This window comes from Natrix helvetica (genome assembly GCF_964273705.1).
Source record: "Natrix helvetica genome assembly, chromosome: 6".
NCBI classification, from domain to species: domain Eukaryota; kingdom Metazoa; phylum Chordata; class Lepidosauria; order Squamata; family Natricidae; genus Natrix; species Natrix helvetica.
The window spans coordinates 69,103,334-69,127,830 of record NC_138553.1 but is presented as its reverse complement, the minus strand read 5'-3'; the positions used below and the strand labels follow the sequence as shown (position 1 = coordinate 69,127,830).

Below are 24,497 nucleotides of genomic sequence, written 5' to 3'. Positions count from 1 at the left end.
TTTTATTTGCTCATGAGCATTTTAAAATATTTGGTCCAATTGTCTGATATTAACAGCATTTTCCCTCCCCTTCCAATGAATTGTGTCCAATTCTCAGATACTACCTAGTTAAATCCCTGCAGTTGTTTTGGCAAGTCTGATGGCTTTGTGCCCAATGCTGAACTGGAACGTAGTCTCTTGGTTTTTAGCCTGATGCCCCATTACTATACCAACTGGCTCTAGTAACAGCATACATCTAGTCAATTAACCTTCTAAAAGAGTAATATTTTAATCTAACAGATTGAACACTTCTATCAAACTGGAACATCAGTTTATTTTTTTTAAAAAAAAACATCAAAATTAAATGCACAGTCCAATTGGATCCCCACATTTCAAGATAATATAGTAATGCAATGTTACCACTTGATTAATATTGTCTAACATGAGCCTGAGAATATAAATTACTTTCATTCATCTTGCTTAGGATTCACACAGAATAAATAGGGGTGTGTGTATGTTTGCGCGCACAGCATAACTTTTTTTCTGTTGTGTCCTCATGCCATCAGCTTCATTTGATCTCCAACAATTGCTAGAATTGTCCCAATTATACACAGGTATTAATTTGGATAACAATCTGATAGTCCATGAACTATTCTGTTGCTCGTGGTGCAACCAAGCAAAATCTAGAGATCAGCCAGCTCAAACCAGTTCAGGCGTAACCCCACCCCTCAACTTCCAGCACTGTTTTCAGGACTATTCTGCTTTGATTGACAGCTCAGAGACCTGAATCAAATTGAACAGATGCTAACCAACAGTGGTAATACATTGAGATTAGATGCATAGTGAAGCAAGAGCTCTCTCTTCTGGTTCATTCCATAATTATTCCCACACTTGCCAGCTGCTGCTGATTGCATTTAAACATAGTTTTAGAGTAATTCTTAAGTAGAACATAAAACATCAGGGTTGGAAGGGAAGTTGAAGATCTTCTAATCCAACTCTCTAGGAAACTCTATTCCATTCCAGACAAATAGCTGTTCAATCTCTTTTTGAAAACCTCCAATGATGGAGTACTGTACTCCCAATTTCTGAAGACGAGTCTTTCTCCTGATCAATTGATCTTAGTGAGGACATTTCTCCTTAGTTCTATGTTGGATCTTAATGATCTTCCTCCCATTCCTTCTTGTTCCCAAATGCTTTGGAAAACAGGTCAACCTCCTCTCCGTGATAGAGAAGTATTAGAAGACTGCTATCATGTCACCCCTAGCTAACCCTGTTTTTATTTGACCAAAAACACCTAGTTCCTGCAACTGTTCATCGTACTCCTAAACCTGTACCAATAAGAAACTAGACTATCAACTCATTGAATGTACCTGTACCCCCCAAAACATCTAGTGTTTACCTATCTGTAAAATCACCTTATCTTTCAAAACAATTGTCCATTAAGAGTATGAGATTTCACACACACCCACAGTAATTGAAGGTAAACCAACATGAGAAAATTCAGTAAACCATAATCATAATGCATGAGTTCATTATCTAAACTATTTTGTATGATCAATTAGTCAGTTCCAATATGCACAAACTCAATCGCAGTGCACTAACATATTAGAACTGATTTGGAAGTCAAACAGGTAGCTGCAGAAGAAAATAAAATGTTTCCAGTGCATGACAAAAGTGCACTTCCATTTCTACTTCAAATTCTCATTAAAATGTCATCATATAGATAAGGCAATGCCTTTTTTGAAATCATTCTGTAATGGGTTAGAGAGGAAAATCAGCTTTCATTATAATTGTGATCAGCATTTATTTTATTTTATTTTTTAACTTACCTTGAACAAAATGCTAGCATCTTTTAAAAAAAAATCATTTCTTCTGCCAAGGGGTTTTGGTATTCGGACACTCAGTGGCAATAAATTAAACAGGTTTTGAAGTATTTATGAAAGATATGTCTAATGTCTGGATGTGTGCAAAAGCAACATAATTTTGGACAAAACTACATACATGGTTAGAAAAAATGTTAAAGCAGCATATAGATTATAAACCAGAAATATTTTTGCTCGGTATAGTACCAGAAAAGTATGATAAAAGGAAATATATACTTAATATTACATCTTTTGACAGCAGCAAGAATTGCATTTGCACATCACTGGAAAAATGAAGAAACATATACAGAAGATGTAATTAAAAACATACTAGACTGTGCATGAATTGACAGATTGACTTTAAAGATAAAGAAAAAGAAGATACAGAATATTTTCAAATATGGGACTTGATTTATCAATGATTGGATAGCAAGAGGTAGAAATTAGGGAAAAAACGTAAGTGTTATGTAAGCAATTTGATCCAGACAATACAGAGTTCACAAAGTTATGTATGCAAAGAGAAAATGTATAAACAGACTGTTAAAAAAAAGGTATGTCTAAATTGATGCAGACTTAGAACTCATCCTTACTGGATAAACTTATACTGATAATATGGGTTTATTTAGTATGACTAGTAAAATTTCTAGGAAGAATGAAGTAGTTGTTCTATCTATATAAATAAACTCAAAATGTGCATTATTCAAAAATATAAAATATAATTTCTAGCCTAGTTAAATTCTGCATTTTTTTTTGCAGGATTTAATCTGGGTCAGTCATCGGGACCAGAAGTTTAGTCTTCTGAGCTTTTGGACTCGTGCTAGAGTCCATCCTCTGTACCTTTTATACAGCTATTTCTTAATATGTCTACTCATTTATAGCTGACATTTTGAATTCTTGTTATCAAAGGAAACTTCAAATACTTCCAAGAGTTCTTCTAGCAATTACATTCACTTGAGTATTAGATTATATGTACATACAAAACTTGGGTTGCAGCAACTGTATGTTTGAAATATTATGAACTATTGCCTAGAGCTCATGAATGTATACATTCTTTATTCAGATCCTTATGCTAAAATGAATTCTTAAGAAAAAAGCTGGTGGAATTTCCATCATGAGGACTAGGATTCAATGGAAATTCAACAATTCTGGATATCTGGAAGACATTTTAAGGGGCCAAATGCATGACAAAAGTATCATTTGAGAAAGGAATTTTATTTCAAGCTCTATGGGGAGGGGGTATTACAAACCATAGGGAATAAAAACATTAGAAACTATTCCAAAATTGGCTGTAGCTTTAAAATAAAGATTCAAGCAGGTTTTACAATGAAGAATACCCAATGAAACGATTTTAAAAGATTTTAAAAGTATTGGCTTTACCATATTTGCTAACCCATTATTTTTTAAAAAAAGCTGGGCATAAATATTCCGTGCATTCATATGCATTATTTGGTGTTGCATATTATATACCTTGGTACAGTATTTAAATTATCAACGAAGAGTTCAAACGCAGTGCACTTATAAATAACGTAGTCATTATAAATCACATTGAAAACATACTTGCTATTTTCATTGTTACAAATTCAGTATCCCAGTGAACATGAAAGAAAGTAGCTACAACAATCAATAGTTGACTTTATTTTTTAATATAAAAGATATTAATGGAAACCCACCCTATCATTTCCTTCCCTAAATGTAATGCTTTACCTCTTTGAAATAAAAATAAAGTACTAATTCTATATACATCACATGTACCATACAAAAATGTATCCAAATTTTCTATTGCTACCAAAGTGTTCTAAAATTAAAAGTTACATAAATCCCCTCACTGAAGCAAAGATTACAAGTTACAAAAAAAGTCAAATTACACACAACCCATCAAGGTATTTTATACAACCATTTTCAAGACAACTTTTTTTCTCAAAGCAAATTGTCTTATGTGCCTGTATAAAAATGTATATCAATATACTTTTCTTATTTATTTCTCTTTATAAAGCAAAGTAATACATTTTCTACAATAAATATAACACAGGGAGGCACATAAAATTCAGGGGAGATAGATGAGATATGGGTTTGTGAGAAATAATACACTTAACAAGCTTTAAGTTGGTGTTGTGTAATCACAACAAATGTCTAAAATGGTATTTTGGGCAACAATGGAGTGTTTTTTAGAGATATTTTTCAACTGATGTACATAGCATAATTTTATTCCCATTATATTTCTCACAAAGTACCCTCCAAAATAATGTAATTCCTTATTTAAAATATTTATTTGTTGTCATAAATTTACAGTTTAGGTATGTGGTACTTTGTGCAAAGAGTAATGATTTTTGCAAAGTCAAACATTCAGAGGCCTTGTTAAAAACTATGGATCACAAAAAAGTTACATAAGCAGCACCGCATCATAATATATGATCTACTAAACCAATCTGATGTTATTTCCTTAGAAAGTCCCTTAGCACCTAATGCTGGATAGTGGTGCCTATGTATTTTGTTTTATGTGAAAAGAAATGGAAGCGACAATCTATCTTTTTTTCCCAAACAAAAGAAAAGAAATTTTAAAAAGCTACATCTAAAATCAGAATAAGTTAAGAGCTGACTATACATATATGTACATTTTATAAACACTATGAACAAGATATATTTTAATGGAAATGCTTGAAACAGCAACATAATGATAAAACTTTTAAATCAATATGGCAATGGTGATTTAGAGAAGCTGCTCAACCAGTTTAGTCTGCAGAATTCTGCCACTGGATCAATGATTACTGAGCTGTATCTTCAATACATTCTTGTAGACAAAGAGGTTAATTTGTAGTTCCCTACACAAGGTTGTTTTATATCTTGGTGACAACCTATGTTAGTCAATATCACTGAAGTCACTGACTGGCTCTCCATGAACTCTACTTAAATGGTTCATAGCACGATCAAAAGCAACTCTTACAGCTTTACGAATACTTGAGTTTCGACCTTCCATCATTTTTAATTTATCTATTGTTTCGTCGATCCCAAGTGGAATCATTTTGGATTTTGGAAGCCACTGCCTGTAAACAAATTAAAGAAAAAAGATTAAAAATGATTTCGGAATAAAAAATAATTAAATACTGAATGCTTTTCCAATAATCCTTTTTTTAAAATGTCTACCTTATCATTTTAACTAACGGTGTATACCTTTTGAGGGCTGGTGAAGCACTTAGTCTTTGCTACAGTTCCAAATGTGATGGGGCCAAGACAAGAGCAAGGTTTAATTTAAATTTTGTTTCAAAACTTTTTCTTGGGAAAAAAATGATCCGACAATCCAGTCAAATTAGATTATGATTTAGCAACAACTTTTAGAAGAAATATGGGAATCCTAAGCCATGTTATTTACGGTTAATTAGTTTAAAAAAATATATATGATTCTCCCATCCCACTGAAAGTGCCTCTGGGCAGTATACAATTAAAACAATATCGCAATATCACAACTGTTGAAAACTTAAAAAATTAATAAAAAGAACATCGAAACACAAAATAATAATCCAACAGGCTTCCCATGAGATTCCCCAAGACTACTGGACAAAAAAACACATTTTCAAAAACTTCAGAAATGCCAACAGTGATAGGGCTAACTTCACATTGGGAGGGGGAAAGTCACATTCTAGAAAGCAGGAGCTATGCCTACCCTTCTTTTCTAACTGTTTATCTTATATATGGACTGAATTTCTAATGTTATAAAGGATGGCATCCAAAAGACCACCTCCTGGGAAACCTGGCTTTGCCACGTCTGCTCCAACATCTGTAACATCCAGTCCAGCCACACAGTCAAAGATAACAGAACTGATGCAACCTAAGACTATAGAGATGGACTTTCAACAAATGCTTCAACAAATTTTACAGAGCCAGGAGGAAATCAAGAAACAGCTAAGGGAAATGAAAGATGAAATTAAAGAAAATCAAGCCCAAATTTATAAGAACTCACAGAGACTGGATCTTGTGGAAGGGGGGGTGGAGGAGGTGAGGGGGGGGGGTGGAAGCTGTGCAGAAAGGGAACAAAGATCTTGACATCCAACAGATGAAATTAGAATTTGAGAGAATGTCCTATTATCTTAGATTTCAAAATGTTATAGAAGAAGATGGGGAAAATATAAGGGACATCATGACAAACATCTTGGCTGACTACACACACAAAGAAAAACAACTGATGGGGTGGGATATAGACCTGGTTTATAGAGTGAACTCAGCTTACGCTAGAACACACAATGTACCCAGGGAGGTTCACATTAAATTCCTTAGAAAAAGCACAAGAGATGAAATTCTGGGTGTACAAAGGGGGCAAGCATTGACATATCATGATATGGAGATAACCATTCTGAAGCAGATCCCTAAGAAGATTAGAGAAAAAAGAAAAAATTATTCGCAATTAGCGAATAAATTATACCAGAAAGGGGTGTGGTTTAGATGGTTGATGCCTGAAGGTATGCTGATATTCTGGGAGGAGACAAGAATTAGAATTAATTCACCCATAGAGGCGCAGGCCTTTATGGAAAAAAATAAAACACTCCTAGAGAAACCACCAGATACCACAACGGACACGCAGGACACGGGAGGGGCCAGAGCTCTGCCAGTGGAGGGAGATGGGGCAATAGCAAGAAGACTCAGATCACAAAAATAAACAAGAAAATCATATTATTATAAACTGACCGAAAGTGAAAATGGAATTATATTTGGATTTTATACTGTAATGTTTAATTTGATTGAATTTAATAATAGAACTAATATGCTGATTGTAATCAATTATATACTAATGCATTATATATAAATGTATACTATGGGTATGGAGGGAGGGGGGCCTCACACACTTTGCAACTGCCAAAATTTGTATACCTGTCCATTTACCCTTTTCCCTATAAATCTTGAAAAACCAATAAAAATTTTATTATAGAAAGCAGGAGCTATAGCAAAGAGAAGTGAAACAAATATCAGACGGGGTGATCAATTAGATATGTTTGAACTTGCCTGGAGGAAGTAATCTTACACACCAGCATACAGACACAAACACACATTTCTTTTTCTCTGTACTTTTGTTTGCATTAGTTTGTAAAAACCTGTATAGATAGTCCTCAACTTACGAACACAGCTGAGCCCAAGATTTCTGTTGCTAAGCAAAAGTTACTGAGTTTTGTCCCTTTTTACAATCTTTCTTGCCACAGTTGTTAAATAAATCACTGCAGTTGTTAAGGAGTGACATGGTTGTTAAGTGAATCTGGTTTCCCTATTGCAGGGTTGTCCAAACTTGGCAACTTTAAGATTTGTGGACTTCAATTCCCCAGAGCTGGCTGGGGAATTCTGGGAGTTGAAGTCCACAAGTCTTAAAGTTGCCAAGTTTGGACACCCCTACCCTATTGACTTTGCTTGTCAAAAGGTTGCAACAGATGATCACATGACCTCAGGACACTACAACCATCATAAATATAAACCAGTTGCCAAGCATCTGGGTTTTGATCACATGACCATGAGGATACTGCAGTGGTCTTAAGCGTGAAAAACTTCTTTCAATAACTTATGCTGTTGTTGTACCGTGACTTATGCTGCTGTTGTCACTTCAAATGGCCACTAAAGAAATGATTATAAGTCAAGGACGACCTTACAAGCTATACATTTTTATACAAATTGTTATATAAAAAGAAAAGTTAAATGAAATCTCAATTTTATAATATTCCTTCAGCTGCCTTTTGCTTTGCAGATCTGTGAAAGTCGTAAAGACAAGGACTGGTTACAAAACTACTTTTTCATCCAAGTCATAACTGCAGACATTGCTAAAGGCAGCAGTCCTTACAGAGACTATTTAAAGAAACACTGCTTACTTTCACAATTAACACCCTGCTCCTCTAATACAAAATTTGGAGCAATCATTTTCTATCAAAGAATATTTCCAATAAATATCTATTTGTCTTACAAAGAAAAGAAAAATTAAGGTGAGAGAAGAATCACTTACCAACTTCTTTTATTATCAAAAAATAAAACCAAAAAAAGTTTTTCATCTGATTTGGTCTGCATTTGTTCACCAATTTTCAATACATCAAGGGGTGGCACTGGTATTGTAACACCATTGTGATGACCAGCAACACGAGGCATTTTAGGATCAATTATCTATAAAATGGAGAGGCAAATAAGTAACTAGCGATATTTTAAAGATTCTTTAAAAATATTTCAATATTAATATTACTATGAACTTATCAATAAGTGAAATCTAGAGTATACCAACATATCTCCCCTGAGATATTCTAGCTCAGAACCAATTTCCACACTAACATCTTTATTCCCTCCTCCTCCTCCTAGCTCTTCCTCAAGCACGTTCCACTGGAAGTCAAAAGACCTGATTGAAGTCTGCTTTCGTAAAGGGATTGTCTGGCAGAGATTTACATACTGGATGTAAATTAATTCTGTGCAGACCTAATATTCAGACCAGTAGACATAAACCTAAATACGTTACAGGTGTGCGGGGTTTGGGATTCAAATACAAAAATGTGCTGCTATTTGGAACTTTCCAGCTGTGACATTTACAGGGTGTTAATAACTACCCTCCTTCTGGGAAAATATATTAACAGAGTTGCAGAAAGTGCTACATGTATTTTGCCTTTGAACCCGAAGTTCTACACAATCCTAAAATTTAACTTACTGAAGTTCTTAAAAAACGGCATGTGAACAAATTGTCATATAATCAATTGCATTGCTTTTCAGACTGTTGCTGTCATATTTAGTAACAAGATGTGAAATACAGATGTACATGAATGTATATACACATATACACATCTAAAGAATTTATAGATGCTTATGTATTTATCATTTTAGCTCAGTGTTTCCCTATGCAATGAATTCCAAATAGATTCAGAAAGTTTTGTTTTTTAAAAAACGTAATGTTTGTCTGTAACTGAGCAATCAGATACAAACTTGTTATTTCATTAAGCACTTGTACTTCTGTCTATGAGTGCAAGTTGGTTTATTTTTTTATGATATACAAAATACGTATTGGTAAAAGTTCGTATAACTGAATATACATGACAGATAGAGCTACATTCTGACAATTTCAAAAAAACAGGTTATTTATCACATTAGGAATTAAGAAATTACAGACTAAATTTTAGATGTGAATAGCAGGATAGTTGCTTTTATCTCTAATGAAATGTGATTCCTATATACAGATCTTTACTCTGTAAATTGGGTTTTCCCCAAAAGGTTTTGTTGATGGAGTGCTAACTTACCAGTGCTGGATAGGAAGGATAGCCACTACATTTGGCCCACACAACTTTTAGAGGTTCAAGGACAGAATTGGAAGCATCTGTTGAAATCCACATATTATTGTGTCCAACTTCTAAAATGAAGAAAGTTGTTTTAGAAAATAATTTGTTGTGATCTGTAAGGTTAAGCTGATGGAACGACAAATTCAGGATACTTTTTTGAGAATAAAAGAATGAAGAAACTAAGAAACAACTTTAAGCAACATTTTTCTTGTCCTATATTAACTAAGATCTGGGGATGTAGAGATTAAAGTGCAGTATTGTCGGAAAACTCTGCCCACAGCCTGGAGTTCGATTCTGATGGGGCTCAAGATTGACTCAGCCTCCCATTCTACCGAGGTTAATAAAAGGAGAACCCAGACTGTTGGGGGCAATATACAAATAATGCTTCTACATTGTAAAATGCCCAGAGAGTGCTATAAAGCACGATGAGGTGAAATATAAGCCTAAATGTTATTGTTATTGCTATCTAGCATGATTCACAATCTTTATTAGTAGTCCTTAATTTATGACAATTGGGACAAGAAGTATGTTTGCCGAGTGAAGCTGTTGTTAAGTGGGTTATCAGATGACTGGACCTGATTTTACAACCATTTTTACATGGCCATTAAGTGAATCACTGCAGTGGGGAGTGAATTTGAGCCATCTGGCTTCTCTCATTAACTTTACAGGCCAGAAGCCAGCTGAGAAAGGCACAAACTGGAATTGCATGACTGCAAGAGGCTGCTATTTTAAATGCAAGCCCATTGCCAAAATGCCTGAACTGTGATGTGACCATGGTGCAATGGTTATAACTTTGAGGCCAGACTGCTAGTCACTTTTTCAGCACCATTAAGGGAGTGGTCATGTCAAGGATTACTTGTAGTGTAATATTTAATAAAGAAAATAAACACAGAAATAGCATTTGCTAACAGAAATCTGCCATCTGTACTGTGGAGCATGAAAATAGTCACTGAACTGGATTCAAATGTTAGCATGCGCAGATCATTTATTTACAACTATTTATATGTTGACGAGTACAACTATAGATGGTTCACAATTAAACAAAATTAATATACAATCATAAGCACTGAAATCTGAATCAACTGTATAAATGAAAAAGGCCTGCCACTGAGAAAGCCTAATTTCTAGCTCCTTTCATCTAGATTTATGAAAGGAAAGACTCTTTATTTGCCCCCTCCCGCCTATGTGGATTGATGGGGCCATTTATAGGCAACATACTCCCAAAAGTAACCAGTGACAAATAGCCATGAAGAAACCGAGAAAAATGTGGTACTATTAGCAAACCTTTATCACAGCACATCTTAAAGGAAGGAAATGACATGTATGAAAGCTATTGAGTATGTTTACAAAAAGATAAGAAGATGAAAATATTATTGTTATATTTAAGATTTAAGAGAGCTTATGACCATAGTTGAGCCCAGAATTAAAGTCATAAGTCCCACCATTTGTTTAGTGCAGGGGAGTCAAACTCATGGCGTCATGGCGTCACAGCAGCATTACCTGACATATAGGGAGTTTTTTCCCCCTTTGCTAAACCGGCTGTGAGCGTGGCCCTGGTTTAGTGGATCATCACCTGACCACACTCTATTTTAACTTTTTTGCAGCAGCAGTCATTAAGTGAACATGGTGGTCATTAAGCCATTGCCTGCAATGGGCATTTTTTGCTGGAAACTAAAAATAAATACCGATTTCAAGCAAAACATCAGACTGTGGTCATATGACTGGGAATGCTGCAAAAGGCCATAAATGCAAGCTGACTGCCAAGTGCCCAAACTATGATCATGTGACCTGGGGGTGGCCAGTCCAAAGGAAGTATAAGTGAGGTTAAGAAAACACATGCAAATTAAAAGACTCTTTTACACACTATGGCATTAAGTGGTGTATATATAATAAAAGGACAACAATCCATTTCATTGAGTACAGATGCCCAGGTCTGGAGAGGCAAGGCCTTTTAGATTACCAAACAAACTGGAAGCTATAGAGATAGATAAATACTTATAAATATACACACAGATACATATACATGAAAATATGCCAATTACCAGCTGCAATTCTTGCTGCTTTTGCGAAGTTTCCATTTTCAATGCATGATATCAACTCACTTCTGTCTTCTAAGGTGTGCCTTCGTATTAGCGCTGGTTTACCTTTTCCACATTTTGGCAGGCTAAAACTACACATATTTTAAAATGTATTAGAAATCAACAAAAAAATATTTTCTTTAGAGATCCAAAAATTATCCCAATACACCTATGTTCATGCAACTATCCGGTAGTTCAAGTTGTAAGGGCAAACAGGAATTATTTCAATTCTAATTCAGAAAGCCAAAATAACACAGAGCACTTTTTAAAGATGTTTAAATTTCAAACTAGGCCTAGAATCCCTGATAAGAAAAGATAGCTAGCATAGCAAAAAAGTTGCTTTCTTTGAGAACTAAAAATCCTGAACTTTATACTAAGGACTAAAATCCATCTCAGGCAAAATTGCAAAGCTCTCTTCCTTTCTGTTTGTTAGTATATACATTCATGCAACATTAAGAGATATTTAATTTTCTAAACTTAACTTTTGAATCTCTGTGTCCGTTTATGTGTGTTATGGATTCCATCTATAAGGGATCACTGATCCCTCCACTACATCTTGAGCATCCTTTCATTTAAGCAAACATATTTTTACCTTGAGTTACACAACAGACTGTTGCTTGAAGATATGCTGGACTCTGATGCACAACGGCGACGAGGTTCAACTTTTCTTCCTGGAGTGTCAGCTATTTCTGACTCTTTATTGCCATCTCCAAAACCGTTTGAAAGGCCTGGCAGGTTAACAAAGAAAAAAGAAAATAGATCTAATTTGGAAGGATGCTGGAGTTTCATACTAATTTCAATATGCATTAATACGCATGTTTTACTGTCTCTATTAACAGAGCTGTAGTGTTTGAAAAGAAAGGATAAAATGTTAATTAAAAAAAAAACTTCAGAAGATCTGTAGGCACCAGTGGAAAAAAAGGATGTCCAGTCAAAGGAAATAATAATTGCAAGTCATGTCGAACAGTACTGCTCTTGAAATAACAGTTGAAGAGTCACATCAGAGGAAGTAACACACAACTAAAACCCTTCATTCAATTACCACTTTAGAAAACATGTAATCACAAACTGTAACCACGTGGGTAATATTCAGTATAAACCACCGCAGCTGCAAAAGAAAGTATAATTATTTTTCCCCACTGGCCAGAAGAAAATGAAGTCATTGTCCTCCATTTATCACCTCGTTTGGATCAAAAACAGTCAGTAGAGTGTTTATTTCCATAAATTTAAAATCACCACCACCATCATTATCTTCATCATCATCCAGCATTATTATTGTATACACATGCTCATATAAAACAGTACAACACCACTCCCAGAATCCAAATGTCTGTAACCTAAACTGATTTGACCATTTTAAATTTGAGAAAAGGGCCTGGCAAATCTAATATAGTAAGAAAATATTTGCAGGTTTATTGTGGGTATTCTGATCTGTTGAGCAAGTACTAAAATGAATGATGGAATTTTTATAACTAATAATCAAGGCACCAAAGTATGTATCATAAATGAAATATTTCCAATATTTCATTGTTAAACAACTGTTTTAAAAGGATGTTACCATGTGATACTCATACAACAAAATAATCCAAGAGTGTATGATCCTGCTGAATAAAATTCAGATTCCCACTCTGTCTCCTACAATTTCCATATAATATATGCATGCCAAAGAAACACATGGATTCATATATGAGGAAGAAGCAATACAAGAATATTTACTTACTACTATTAGCAAGGTATTATAGTTTGGCTCAGTATTTAATACAAATTAATGCATGACAGCAGGTAGTAGATACTGTCCTCTGTATATTAACGGTAGACATTTTCTCATAGCAAAATAAACATGTTTTGATCGTTGCCTAAAAGGTTTTCAGAAGTATTAACATCAAACATTTTATACTGATATCTATACTTACACCCATGCCCACTCTATACAATAGCATAAAGGTAAAGTTGTTCCCATTATTAGTAACAGTTACCATGTGCATGCATTTTAGTAAATATGATACTTCAGAAACAGCAATTATATTCCTAAATCATCATGCAAATGGGAAAAAAACAATTCCTATTGTTATAATTACTTAATGCAAAACACGGTACGGAACTCTGACCACAGTACAAATACACACAGAGAGAGAAGATGGAACTGTGGAAAGACTGTATCCTTCTCAGAAGCCTACAAAGAATATCTAGCAAATAAAACATTGTGTTTTAAAGCATTTACATGCTTTTTTTTCCTATTTAGCCAATTTGATAAATGAATCTAAATCCATAAAAAAATATTCTATTCCCCATGTCTATATGGTGTAGTCTACAATACATATTATTTTATATAACTGCTGAGTTTCAAAATAAATACAAAATATAAAATATACCAATTGCTGGGAACAAATATAGTCTATCTATAGTTCCATTCATATTTTGGATTTGCTGACAGACTATTTAAGAGATTGACTTAAAAAATGAAGAGGGAAAATAATCTATAAAGTGTATAGTACAGACATTTCAAACAATTTTGAAAAATTTCAAGGACTGCCCACCAGGAAACTGATGGATTTACACATCTAAATTCAACTTCTGCCTATCAGGTGTTCTGTCCCATCTACCTAAAACTTGTCCCAATCCATAGGACTTTGATTCAAGGGCTTATTTAACTCCCGATGATTTTTGCATATATGTATGCATGTGTTGGTATGTATATATATTAAAATACTTCATCATTTGGTATCGCTAGATAAAACAACATTTGTGACAGCAAAATCAGCTGTTAATTTGATTTTAAGAAAAAAAATAGACTATGACATTTAATTGAGATTATTATTATTTACTATTAAAAATTACCCATAAAGTCTATTTTCCTTCTAAAGAATAAGATTTTTACCTATGCAATATCATGCTGCAGGAAGCTAATTAAATATTTATTTTTATATTACTACTGTTCCACATAGCAACTATATTAGCGTTCAGGCATATAAAATCTAAGGGATAATGTATGCATGTGCATTTGAAATCAGGAGGTTGAAATAAGAAATTGTAACTGCAATTATAGATATTTTTTCTTATCACAGCATAATTGTATTTATTTTAACAAATTATTGTTTTATTGACATTCAACACACACACAAACACACACACACACACAAATACACATGGAATGAAATCCTTTTCCTTTACTTGAGAGAGTGTTATCACAAACCTGAGTTGTATTGAAGATGAGAATACGATGAAAAAGGTTTTAACAATGCTAAAAGCCTTTTGAAATGTATATAACTAAATCAATTTGGGATTACCAGAGTAATGTTCTCTACTGATCCCTCTCTTGAAATAAATGAAAAAAGCAAAATATTTTTTTTAAAAAATGCAAGCACAGCCACATAAACCAGCATAAATAACATAGGTAAAATTATTAACATTTGTAAAGTCCAATATGAGATACTGAATTTAGAAAAAATATGCCCATCTACTTTAAATAGCACAAAGCTACTTTACTTGTTTTCTGGGGAACTGAAGCACACAGGATTAGGTTAGCTTATTAGCTAAGTTATAAAACGTGAGTAGTTTCAACAATTTAAGTTTGTGTAAAAACGTGTATGCAAAAAACCATGCTTTATTTCCTTTAAAAAAAAACCAAACTATTAGTGTCTTTATTACATGCTGTGTGGATATTCATACCTTAATGCAACGAAGAAAGTGGAAAATTGTTACATTATTGGTGAAGTCAAAACCTGGGCTGATGGAAGATTGAATTAGTTTGCAGAAGAATGATAATGGAAAGGAACATTCTTAACCAATCAACCCACAAGTAAAATATCTAAGATAAGGATTCTGGGGATTGGTAAACCTGCAGCCAATTTATGTCACATAGATTGCAACATACAATTTTATAACTTACGGAGATGGGAAAATATACTGAATGAAGAGCATAGGTTCATATATATCAAAGAATTCCTCCAACAGTGTTCAAGATACTGATTTTGTTATAAAGATGTGGCTGATGTCTCCAACATGATCCAAAATAATTACTTGAAATGTAATTGTCTTTCTGCGTTCCAAAATGATCATTACATTGAATTCCAGTCCGTGTTCAGGATAATAGAAAATAATTAGGATCCAAATAGATAAATAGTCAGCATATTAGTTAATATGAGAACCTGGAAGACAGTGAAAAAGCCATTTAGTCTCACTGAAAGGAAAAGAGCTTGATATAAATAAGCCCTCCTCCCAGCAGTTTTCAGAGCAAGATTAGCAAAAACTATGCAAATTATCCATGTATTTTACTATTCTTTATTATATGTTTAACCTATCTACAGAGAAGAGGTCTGTGGTTAAATGATAAAGCTATTAAAATAATACAAAAATAGTAAAAACAGATACAACAGACTGAAACAGTCTCTGTTGAATCTGCTGCTCATTATTGAAATTGGTATCAGGAGAAAATGTTAAAAGTATTTTGATAAAAATCATGGGCTGATTTTGGAGGAGGGCAGATTTCTTTTTCAAAAACAAAATGCAAATGATACTTGTGAACTTATTTTTAAACTTAATAGTCAATATTAGTAATTTGCCTTATGCCACAAATAGTAGAGAGAAAAAATGTTAGTGATGAAAACCTAAGAAACTATCCTGAGCATATATGGTGTATGGTAACACATTTAAGATTACTAGAAGCTACTAATTCATTCAGCATAAATATAGGAAAACACGTTTGTCTTGAATTTAGGTAAAATTTCTTAATTTACCTGTAAATTTCTATTTAAAACTTATATAGTATATAAGTATATATGTCAAAGAAAGCAGATAAACCATAGAATGAATGTTGATAAAGAACTTCCTAAGAATGTAAATAGATAAGAAGTTGAACCTATGAAGCAATTTAATACTAGATAAGAAATTGAACCTATAAACCTCTAAGAAATTGAATCTATAAAGCAGTTTAAATATATAGGAATATACTTTGATAATGCATGATTTTAGACAGAATTTTTTTTGAAAAAAATACTATGGCCTGATATTGTCAATTGTTCAAAGAGAAGGAAAGATGCCCTCATTATTCGTAATTATTTTTTACAAAAGAAAGATGACATTTTCTATATTAGGCACATCATCTGCTACGTTTAGTAATAATGAGTTCTGACAATCAGAACACAAAGATGTTGGAAATCCAGAGATATTCTTATCATATTCTTTTTTTCCCAAGACAGCAGGAATCACTGTTATTACCCAACGTAACTATTTATTTAACAATCTTGTTTGATTAAAAAAGAGAGTAGTTATACTAAATTTATTTTCTTTATATGAGATGGCTATTAACCTTGAAATCATTTTATTGGAATGCAGATCACAAGCCCTGGACTTAACCTTTATTCATTTCTACATACCACTTAACAATTATGGGGTCACTTTAGTTAAGGAGTCTCTCCCTGTATTTTTTTAAAAAATGTATTCAGTTTACTAAACTAGTTGAGCTAATTTATCTATGTGAGGATGGGAAAGTAAAACTACCCTTCAAGCACCAGGAAAGGTGCCAATAGTTACATTCATAGAAAACACATTAGCAGCACCCATTAGCAAAGCCTCTGCGCATGCGCACACACATGGAGGCAAGCAGGGAAAGACCTGAAAGGAAGAAAAAAAAATCCTCTGGGGGACATGATCATTTTAACACTTCAAGGAGAGGGATTTGCTTATATCAATGTGCTCTGAAAGACTGCCTTTCAAATGCTTTATATTCCCTGTTTGTTTTGTGAGCTTATGTAACTTCAAAGACATAAGAATATTTTGTTGTTGTTTAGAAGTATTGGTTTTCTATACATGTCTTGTACAAAACAACTCTTTCTTTTTCAAAATGCTGAACAAAACATTGCAAGAGATGTTAGCCACAGCTGTACACATTGCTTTAGAGGGTTAGTTTGTTAGCTGGATGATTACTTTATTAGAAAGCATTGTTTATTAAAATGTCTGCCATAAAGCGTGTTGAGTAAAAAAATACTTATTTTACAAAAAGGCAAACTGAACACAAATCTGTTTCCAAAGATCCTGAACACAAAGCAGAATGGAAGTCTAGAAGGTAAATATATTTCATCTTTATCCAGAAATATATAGGGAACACCCCCACAGAGAACACATGAACCACTCTTTCAGTATTTATCCAATCAAAGGAGGCCAGTGCTTTATATTGAAGTACTCCTGAACCCTCAACTGTATACATTTGATTACCATGTTTCCCCGAAAATAAGACAAGGTCTTATTTTCTTTTGACCCCCAAAATAAGTGCTTGGCCTTATTTTGGGGGAGGTCTTATTATTTTTGAGGTGAAGAAGGCGGTGAGCATAGTCACCTCATGGCTGCTACTGTGTTGCAATATTTTCAGGGAAGGGCTTATTTTGGCGCATGCGCTCAAAAGCCTGATTGGGCTTATTACCTGGGGAGATCTTATTTTTGGGGAAACAGGAGCCCGGATCATACTGTTTTGGTCTCAATTGCTGATGCACTTGTGAACACAGGGAATCTGCAACTCACCCCATCAATCTCTCCTCCTATATGCCTTTTTGGTCCTTTGCCATCCTGCGCCCCACCCCAGCTGACTTTTGCCACTGTCTTCTTGATCCTGTTGAAAAGACATGTCCAGTCTGATGTTGGGCCATATGGAGCCGGCTTCACCGGAGGAAAAGAAAAGAAAAGTAAAGCAGGTCCTTCCTGAGCCCACATGCACCAAAATGCCATGCACCTGGGCGTATGGGGCTGGCTTTGCACTGTGAAAGGGGGGGGGGGGATAAAGCCACAAAGCAGACTCTCCCTGAGCCAGAGTGGAGCAAAGAGCTTCTGGGCAGGGCTGAAGCTGGCTTTGCACTGAGAAAAAAGAAAAGTTGCTTGTGCACCACCACCCCAGTTTTGCAACCCAGCCAGATACAGCCAATAGGGCCTTAAGGTACTTTGGCACTATCCAGCTCAGGGGAAAGCTGCTTTGGGTTTTTCTTTCCTAGTAGTAGCATGGGTGTTATGAAATGTGTGCTGGCCGAAGTGCCTGAACGGCAATCATGGGATGGGTGTGGGTGGGTGTGCTGTAACAGCAACAACTTTTGAGAACAGGACATGGAGAACAGGCATAAGTTCCTTTTGAGCATTGAATGAAAGGTCTTGTGAACCAGGACTACCTGATTTATTAGCGTTTTAGGAGGCACTTTATAAATATATCGGAAAACTGAAGTTCTGAGGAAAAATAAAATTATCTTTCGTTTACTCCCAATGATATAATACAAGTATATACTTCAAATATAAATTATGCCTATAAATATTGGTAATGATAGCAATAATAATAGAACAGTTAAGAAAGAATATTTTTTTCTCTACACTTAAGTGGAACATTTCTCGTAATTGTCACAAAACCATAGTACCAAACAACAAAGTTGCTTACTATAATATGCATTCCCAATAACCAAATCCTTACATAAAGACACAATGAATTATAGTCGATCTAGAGTTGTATTTCAGTCTTAAATATCATTGATTCAATGGAATCAAAGCATGATTCAATCCAACATATACTGACTTAAATCCAGTATGCTGCTCTGATCATGCTTAAGGAATTCTATAGAATGCAGGGAAAAAATGGATTAAAAATATTGTTACTCAAATCATAACAGAAGCAATAAAATTCACTTAATATACTGTACATCACAGCACTGTGTTTCTTCAGAGAAAAATCATCACTCCTACTTGTGAAGTAAGTATGTGACCTGTTACTATTAGAAACAGAATAGAACGGTTCTTTGATAGTTCAATACATGCAGGTATGAAGCATCAAATGTAAAAGCATTGTTCACCAACTACAATTCTGCTTTTGTATTTTCAGGAAGGCAGTGAAAGTTGTGATTATTTTTTGCCTTTCTAAACTAGTAAAGCAATTTAATAGAATAAAATAGATTTTTTTATTGGCCAAGTGTGACTGGACACACAAGGAATTTGTCTTAGGTGCATATGCTCTCAGTAAATAAGCAGTTGTCTGAAATGTGAAAATTATAACAATATGTAAGAAGCTCAAATATGTTAAAAGCTTACCTGAGCAACTTTTTCAAAATCCTATTATATTAGATCAAGATAATGCTCATGTGCCATGCAGTTATCGTATTTTTTTAACCCACCTCTATAGCACTTGCAGGACATTCGATACGTGGATAGCCAGACCCCCAAATTGCAGACAAACCCCAACTCTCATAACACAGCCCAGGAATACTTCTGGCACTAACCATCAATTGTGTTAAGTCTTTTAACAAGTATAATATATTAATAAAATAAAATAGAACAAAAATCCCAGAATGGAAGATGAAAAATACAGCCTTTTGTGTAGCATAATCGTGTATCCAATTATATAGCAAGGTGGGAAAAAACCAGCTCTTTTCTCCCCATAGCTGCAGAAAGTGATTCATTCCTAGAGTAGAAATACTTTAACAGGAGTTCTAAGAAACTTTTATCATTTACCTTTACAATTTTGAATTCAATTCAACATGATAAATCCACAATAGCTTACATATTTTGTTTTCTATTTGCCTTCTGTGAAAGACAATGAAATAATTTAAGGGAACTCTATGAATGGTTTCTAACATCTGAAAAAAAAAATCCAGTCATTTAGATTTGTTGGGTATTGTTCTCTTTTAAAAAAAAAATCTCTTCTACTTATTTTATTAACTTTTTAGAGCAACTAAAAAAAGCAACCCTTTTTATTTCAAGAGGTTTTATCTGAATTAGGTTTAAACTAATATTTTCTAAGATTGACATTACTTTGTACTGTTACATGCTGTTTCAGTTTGTTATATTTTATTCTGACTCTTAAATTATGTTATGAAATTTTTCTTATAAATTCTGAAAATATATAGCCTTTCATTTTAAATAATCAGTGCTATCATGCATGTACATTGATCATTTTCAGACAATTATTCAAGGCAAAACCTTCAGTAAGGTCCACAAATTTAGAGAGTACATTCAACCTGAAAATACATGCAGTATAAAAACAGTGTACAAGCAACAATAGATGTTGAACAGTCAAGCCTGTCATTACTATTTTGGTTCACAGATCCAAACTCAAAGGTAGAATTCACAGTTTCTAAACAGAACTTATGTATGTTTACACCGAGAAATAAAACAATAATCAATTATTTTATCCTACTTATTAAAACACAGACTTCTTGCATTCTTTTTGTATTGATAGGTAAACTCTGAATACTAAAATAACTGATTTTTATGAAATAAGTCATTTGTTTTCAGGAATAAAAAGTCAAATAATTTTGCAGACAGCACATTTATAGATTACAGTATCTAGAAAACAGCATATGTTCCATTGTATACACAATATTTCTAACCAAGCAGTCTGACTTTAATGTGATGTGAAATTCTTTGTCATACATGAATTTCTATCATATTAGGGCTTATGAACAGTATAGGTTTAATTAATTATCTATGTTAAATTAAATGTAGTAATTAAGATGTCTGCTACCCGCTCACTTGAAGAGATTTCAGATTAGTGTTATCAATACCAAGGACATCTATTTTTTAGCTTTCATTAGAAGCACTGCATAAAACATACAGAAAATACAAAGTCTATTTAACAGTCCAGTAGAAGCACTTGTAGAAACATTACCTATATTTACAACTAAATATACAGACGTAAACAGATAAATAGACATACATTTTCAAATGCCATGTCACGGAATTCACCTCCCCCCCCTCCCGCAAAAAGAAATAATTATTAAATTGTTACATGGACAAGGATATATTTTGCAGCTGAGTTTTAAATAAAGTAATTTCTATTCATTAGAAACAAAGGGAACTATATAAAAGTCAGGAAGCACATATTTCAAGAGCAGACCAAAAATCTACTGTACCAAAAAGTAGAGATACACATTAATAAAAGAAAATTAATCTGATAAAAGATATACCAAATAAATCACATTCTGCATTTATGTTAATTTAATATAAATGAATTAATATATTTAATAGTTATCTAGGTTATTGAAAAAGTAGGTAAAGCAAATGTTTACCTGTATCCAGACGCTTTACAGGGGACTCATCATCCACCTCAGAATCTCCACATGCACTCCTTGACCTTTTCCTGGGCTGCAGTAGTGTCTCCAACCTTGGAAGGACTACAGACAAAAAGGTTTTGGTCCCTAGCTGTGGAGAAGTTGGCTGGGTTTCAGTGTTCTTTGCAGACTTTGGGGGGCTTACACTTTTCGATTTGCAGAAGAGAATTGATGTACGTCTGTTTACATCAGTTGATGACTCAGCTACAGCAGAAACAGTCGACTCACTGAGATTACTGTCAAGTACATGTTCTGGAGTGTGTCCGTTTATTTCTTCCTGAATGGAAGTACTACACAATTCATTGTCAAATTTTACTCTTTTGTAAAATTTATTCTGCTCGGGATTGAGTTCTACTGGTTTGAGGGTTGGTGGCTCTGAATTAGTCTCCGAGTTTGAAGGAAGAGGTAATGCATCTGATGGTTCAAGTTTAGGGGGAGATTTATCTCCTGAAAAAATTAATAAAGTTGTTTTTTTGAAAACTGGTAATTGTAAGAGCTACTACATAAAACTTAGTATCAAATATGTAGCCCGCAGTAAATATTGTTTGATACAGAGTAAAGCATCTCATGTATGTAAACTTTAAACAAACTATCTGTCCTAGTTAATGACTAAATTTATGTGGGAATGATGTAAAAGTAAAAAAAGACTGGCTTTAATTTTCAATGTCATTATTTGGGAATAGAAACTCTCACTGGAACCAATATTATGAATACTTTGTGTTATGAACCATATCAACGATTTGAATGTTTAAATATTAGATTTATATCATAATATTCTTGCCTTATGCTGTTATAAAGTATTTCTACTTTAATAAAATGCACTGAATGAATATACATATATATTCATATGTACTTTATGTATTTTCCTTTTTTGACTGTTCTTAAGTAAGAATAGGAATTAAATTAATGTATTTAGAAAGCAATATTATAAATATGACAAATTTTCAGTTTACTTAAACTAAAATACTTTGGCAGAACACATTAAAATATTTCAGAGAACTAATTCTTATCCATTCCCCTTTTATCTTCTATTTATCTAATTATTTATTTAAGTGATATTTTAAAAATTCTTTTCAAAAGCTTTGTGGCAGGAATTTTAGAATTTTCTTTACTTAATTTCCAAATACAGATATTCCTCGCTATCAATGTAACTGAGACTGGAAACTTCATCATTAGGAGACCAAGTCATAAAGTGTGACATTACATCAGCATTTGACAGGAGTTCCAGTAAGTCCAGTTGCCACTGTTAGTTGAATACTATGCAACTGTGTTGTGCCACAGTCATCTGATTGCCATTTGCTATCGGCTGCCAGGTTCCCATTGACTTTGCTTATGAGAAGACAGTAGTGGGGATCACAAATGGCAACCACGTGACTGCAGGAATGCTGCAATGGCCACATTTACAAGGATTCATCTTAAATCCCCCTCATTCAGTGCATCATAATTTGGAGTGAATATTAAATTAGATTACCTGTATTACATGCCTGAAACCGACTAGATAAAAGCATAAACAAAGTAGTTATTTCTATAATTTTCCCATTAGTATCTCAGTCCGGCTATATTACTGTGGATGCTTTTTGTATAGAAAACAAACCAACTAACCCCAGATAACAACTTACAAAAGTTAGTCTTCACATGGTATCTGCCATACACAAACTGAACACTTTAACCAAATTTATTACTGGACAATTTTATTAATAAATTTATTTGAATCCCATCTTCAGATATTAACCTCTACGATAATTTGGCTGAGAAAATAATTTCAGAGCCCAGACATTTTTGTGTCTTAACCTTTTTATTTTATTTTGCAGAGGCTTAAAAAGACTCCACCATAAAACTTTATTTCACATTTAAATAATCAATTTGATTATTTTTTAAATTTATGTTTTATAAAGGGGGGTATTTACATTCCTACCAATTAAATAATTTGAAACACAGTGGCACTAGATGAGCAAGGACAGCTGATAGCTTACTAAGTATACAGCCATAACTGATAAAGACATTACTATTCAATACACCTTTAGAGAATACATACTTTTAGAAAAATATTAGCAATGGTAATCTCGGTGACAGAATAAGAAAGGCATAGCCATCTGAATCCCACCAAAGTAATGTAATTGAATTTAATAGCCATAATTTTCATACTGTACTGAAAACTGAACTATTTAGTCACCTTATTTTATGCTTATCTTTTTGACTTTATTGTTCTTATTCTTATTTCTCTTACAAATAATAGCATTCAAGTTGGAATATAATTAGAGTAATTTTGAGATTTAATCAACATGCTTTATGAAATTTATGATCAGAGTTTTTTGAAAGGGAAAAACTGGTCTTTTCTAATGAATTATAATTTGTCAATGTTTTATTCATATGGCAATTCATTTTACTGCTATGTGAACTTCAGTTATTATACTATTAATAATGATTGCTATGTAGAATATTATCAGCAGCTTCAGCCTGGAAATAACTAAACAAGGCCACATATGTGTGGCTTTTTTTTAAAAAAAACACTTATCTTTTATTGTGAGTGAATGCAATTCAATCTGTGCATGTTTACTCAAAACCGTGGTTTATACTTCACATACTATATTAAAAATGAAAGTCAAGGGAAAAATGTAACATCTGAATCCTTCTCCGCATTTTTAAATAAAAATCCTGAAAATTTGATAGAATACTTAAAACAACAACCAAAACCCCCCATGTTGAGTGTAATGTTTTGTAAGACCATTCTTTTTACTCTATTTATATTGCATCAAAATTTTGGTATAAGACAATCTATAGCAGTGATGGCGAACCTTTTTGGGCTCCCGTGCCAAAAGCAGGGGGAGCGCAAGGGGGTCGTACGTGAGCGCGCCATACCCATAATGCTATGTGCACGTCCCACATGTGCATGTGCGCACACCTGCGCAGGCACGCACACCTGTGCATGTGTGCATGACCCCCCTTTTGGCCCACAAAAGACCCGTTTTTCGCCCTTGGAAGGCTCCAGAACTTGGGGAGGGCGAAAACAGCCTCCCCCGAGGCTCTTTGCTGTCTCCCGGATTGCACTGGGGGAGACTGAACAGCCTGCTCTTGGAAATGGAAGCTGTGGCCGATGGGCTTGGCCCTGGAATCTTGCTCCGCCTGCCCGGGAGACGGAGCCCAGGGAGGAATATAACGGTCGTTTTGGAGGGAATGGACCCAGCACCTTCCACTTACATCCACAGCAGCCATGCCTGCCGTTCCCAA

The 24,497-nt window shown here is 34.0% G+C and overlaps 1 protein-coding gene across 5 annotated transcripts in view; it reads right to left on the bottom strand.

Moving 5' to 3' along the window:
- Positions 1 to 3,463: 3,463 nt before the first annotated feature.
- The window catches only part of BRD1 (bromodomain containing 1), a 49,135-nt gene continuing 28,101 nt past the window's right edge, over positions 3,464 to 24,497 (bottom strand). Inside the window, exons 8-13 of one of the 5 annotated variants that reach the window (XM_081958623.1) lie at positions 21,228 to 21,716; positions 11,789 to 11,924; positions 11,161 to 11,288; positions 9,080 to 9,189; positions 7,813 to 7,967; positions 3,464 to 4,882 (exon numbers count right to left, since the gene is read on the bottom strand). In XM_081958623.1, the coding sequence (XP_081814749.1) occupies positions 4,699 to 4,882; positions 7,813 to 7,967; positions 9,080 to 9,189; positions 11,161 to 11,288; positions 11,789 to 11,924; positions 21,228 to 21,716 (1,202 nt within the window). In that variant the 3' untranslated portion in view covers positions 3,464 to 4,698. Of the gene's footprint in view, positions 4,883 to 7,812; positions 7,968 to 9,079; positions 9,190 to 11,160; positions 11,289 to 11,788; positions 11,925 to 15,127; positions 15,345 to 17,712; positions 17,848 to 21,227; positions 21,717 to 24,497 lie in introns of those variants that run through there. The other 4 variants (XM_081958624.1, XM_081958625.1, XM_081958626.1 and 1 more) reach the window with 4 other exon arrangements.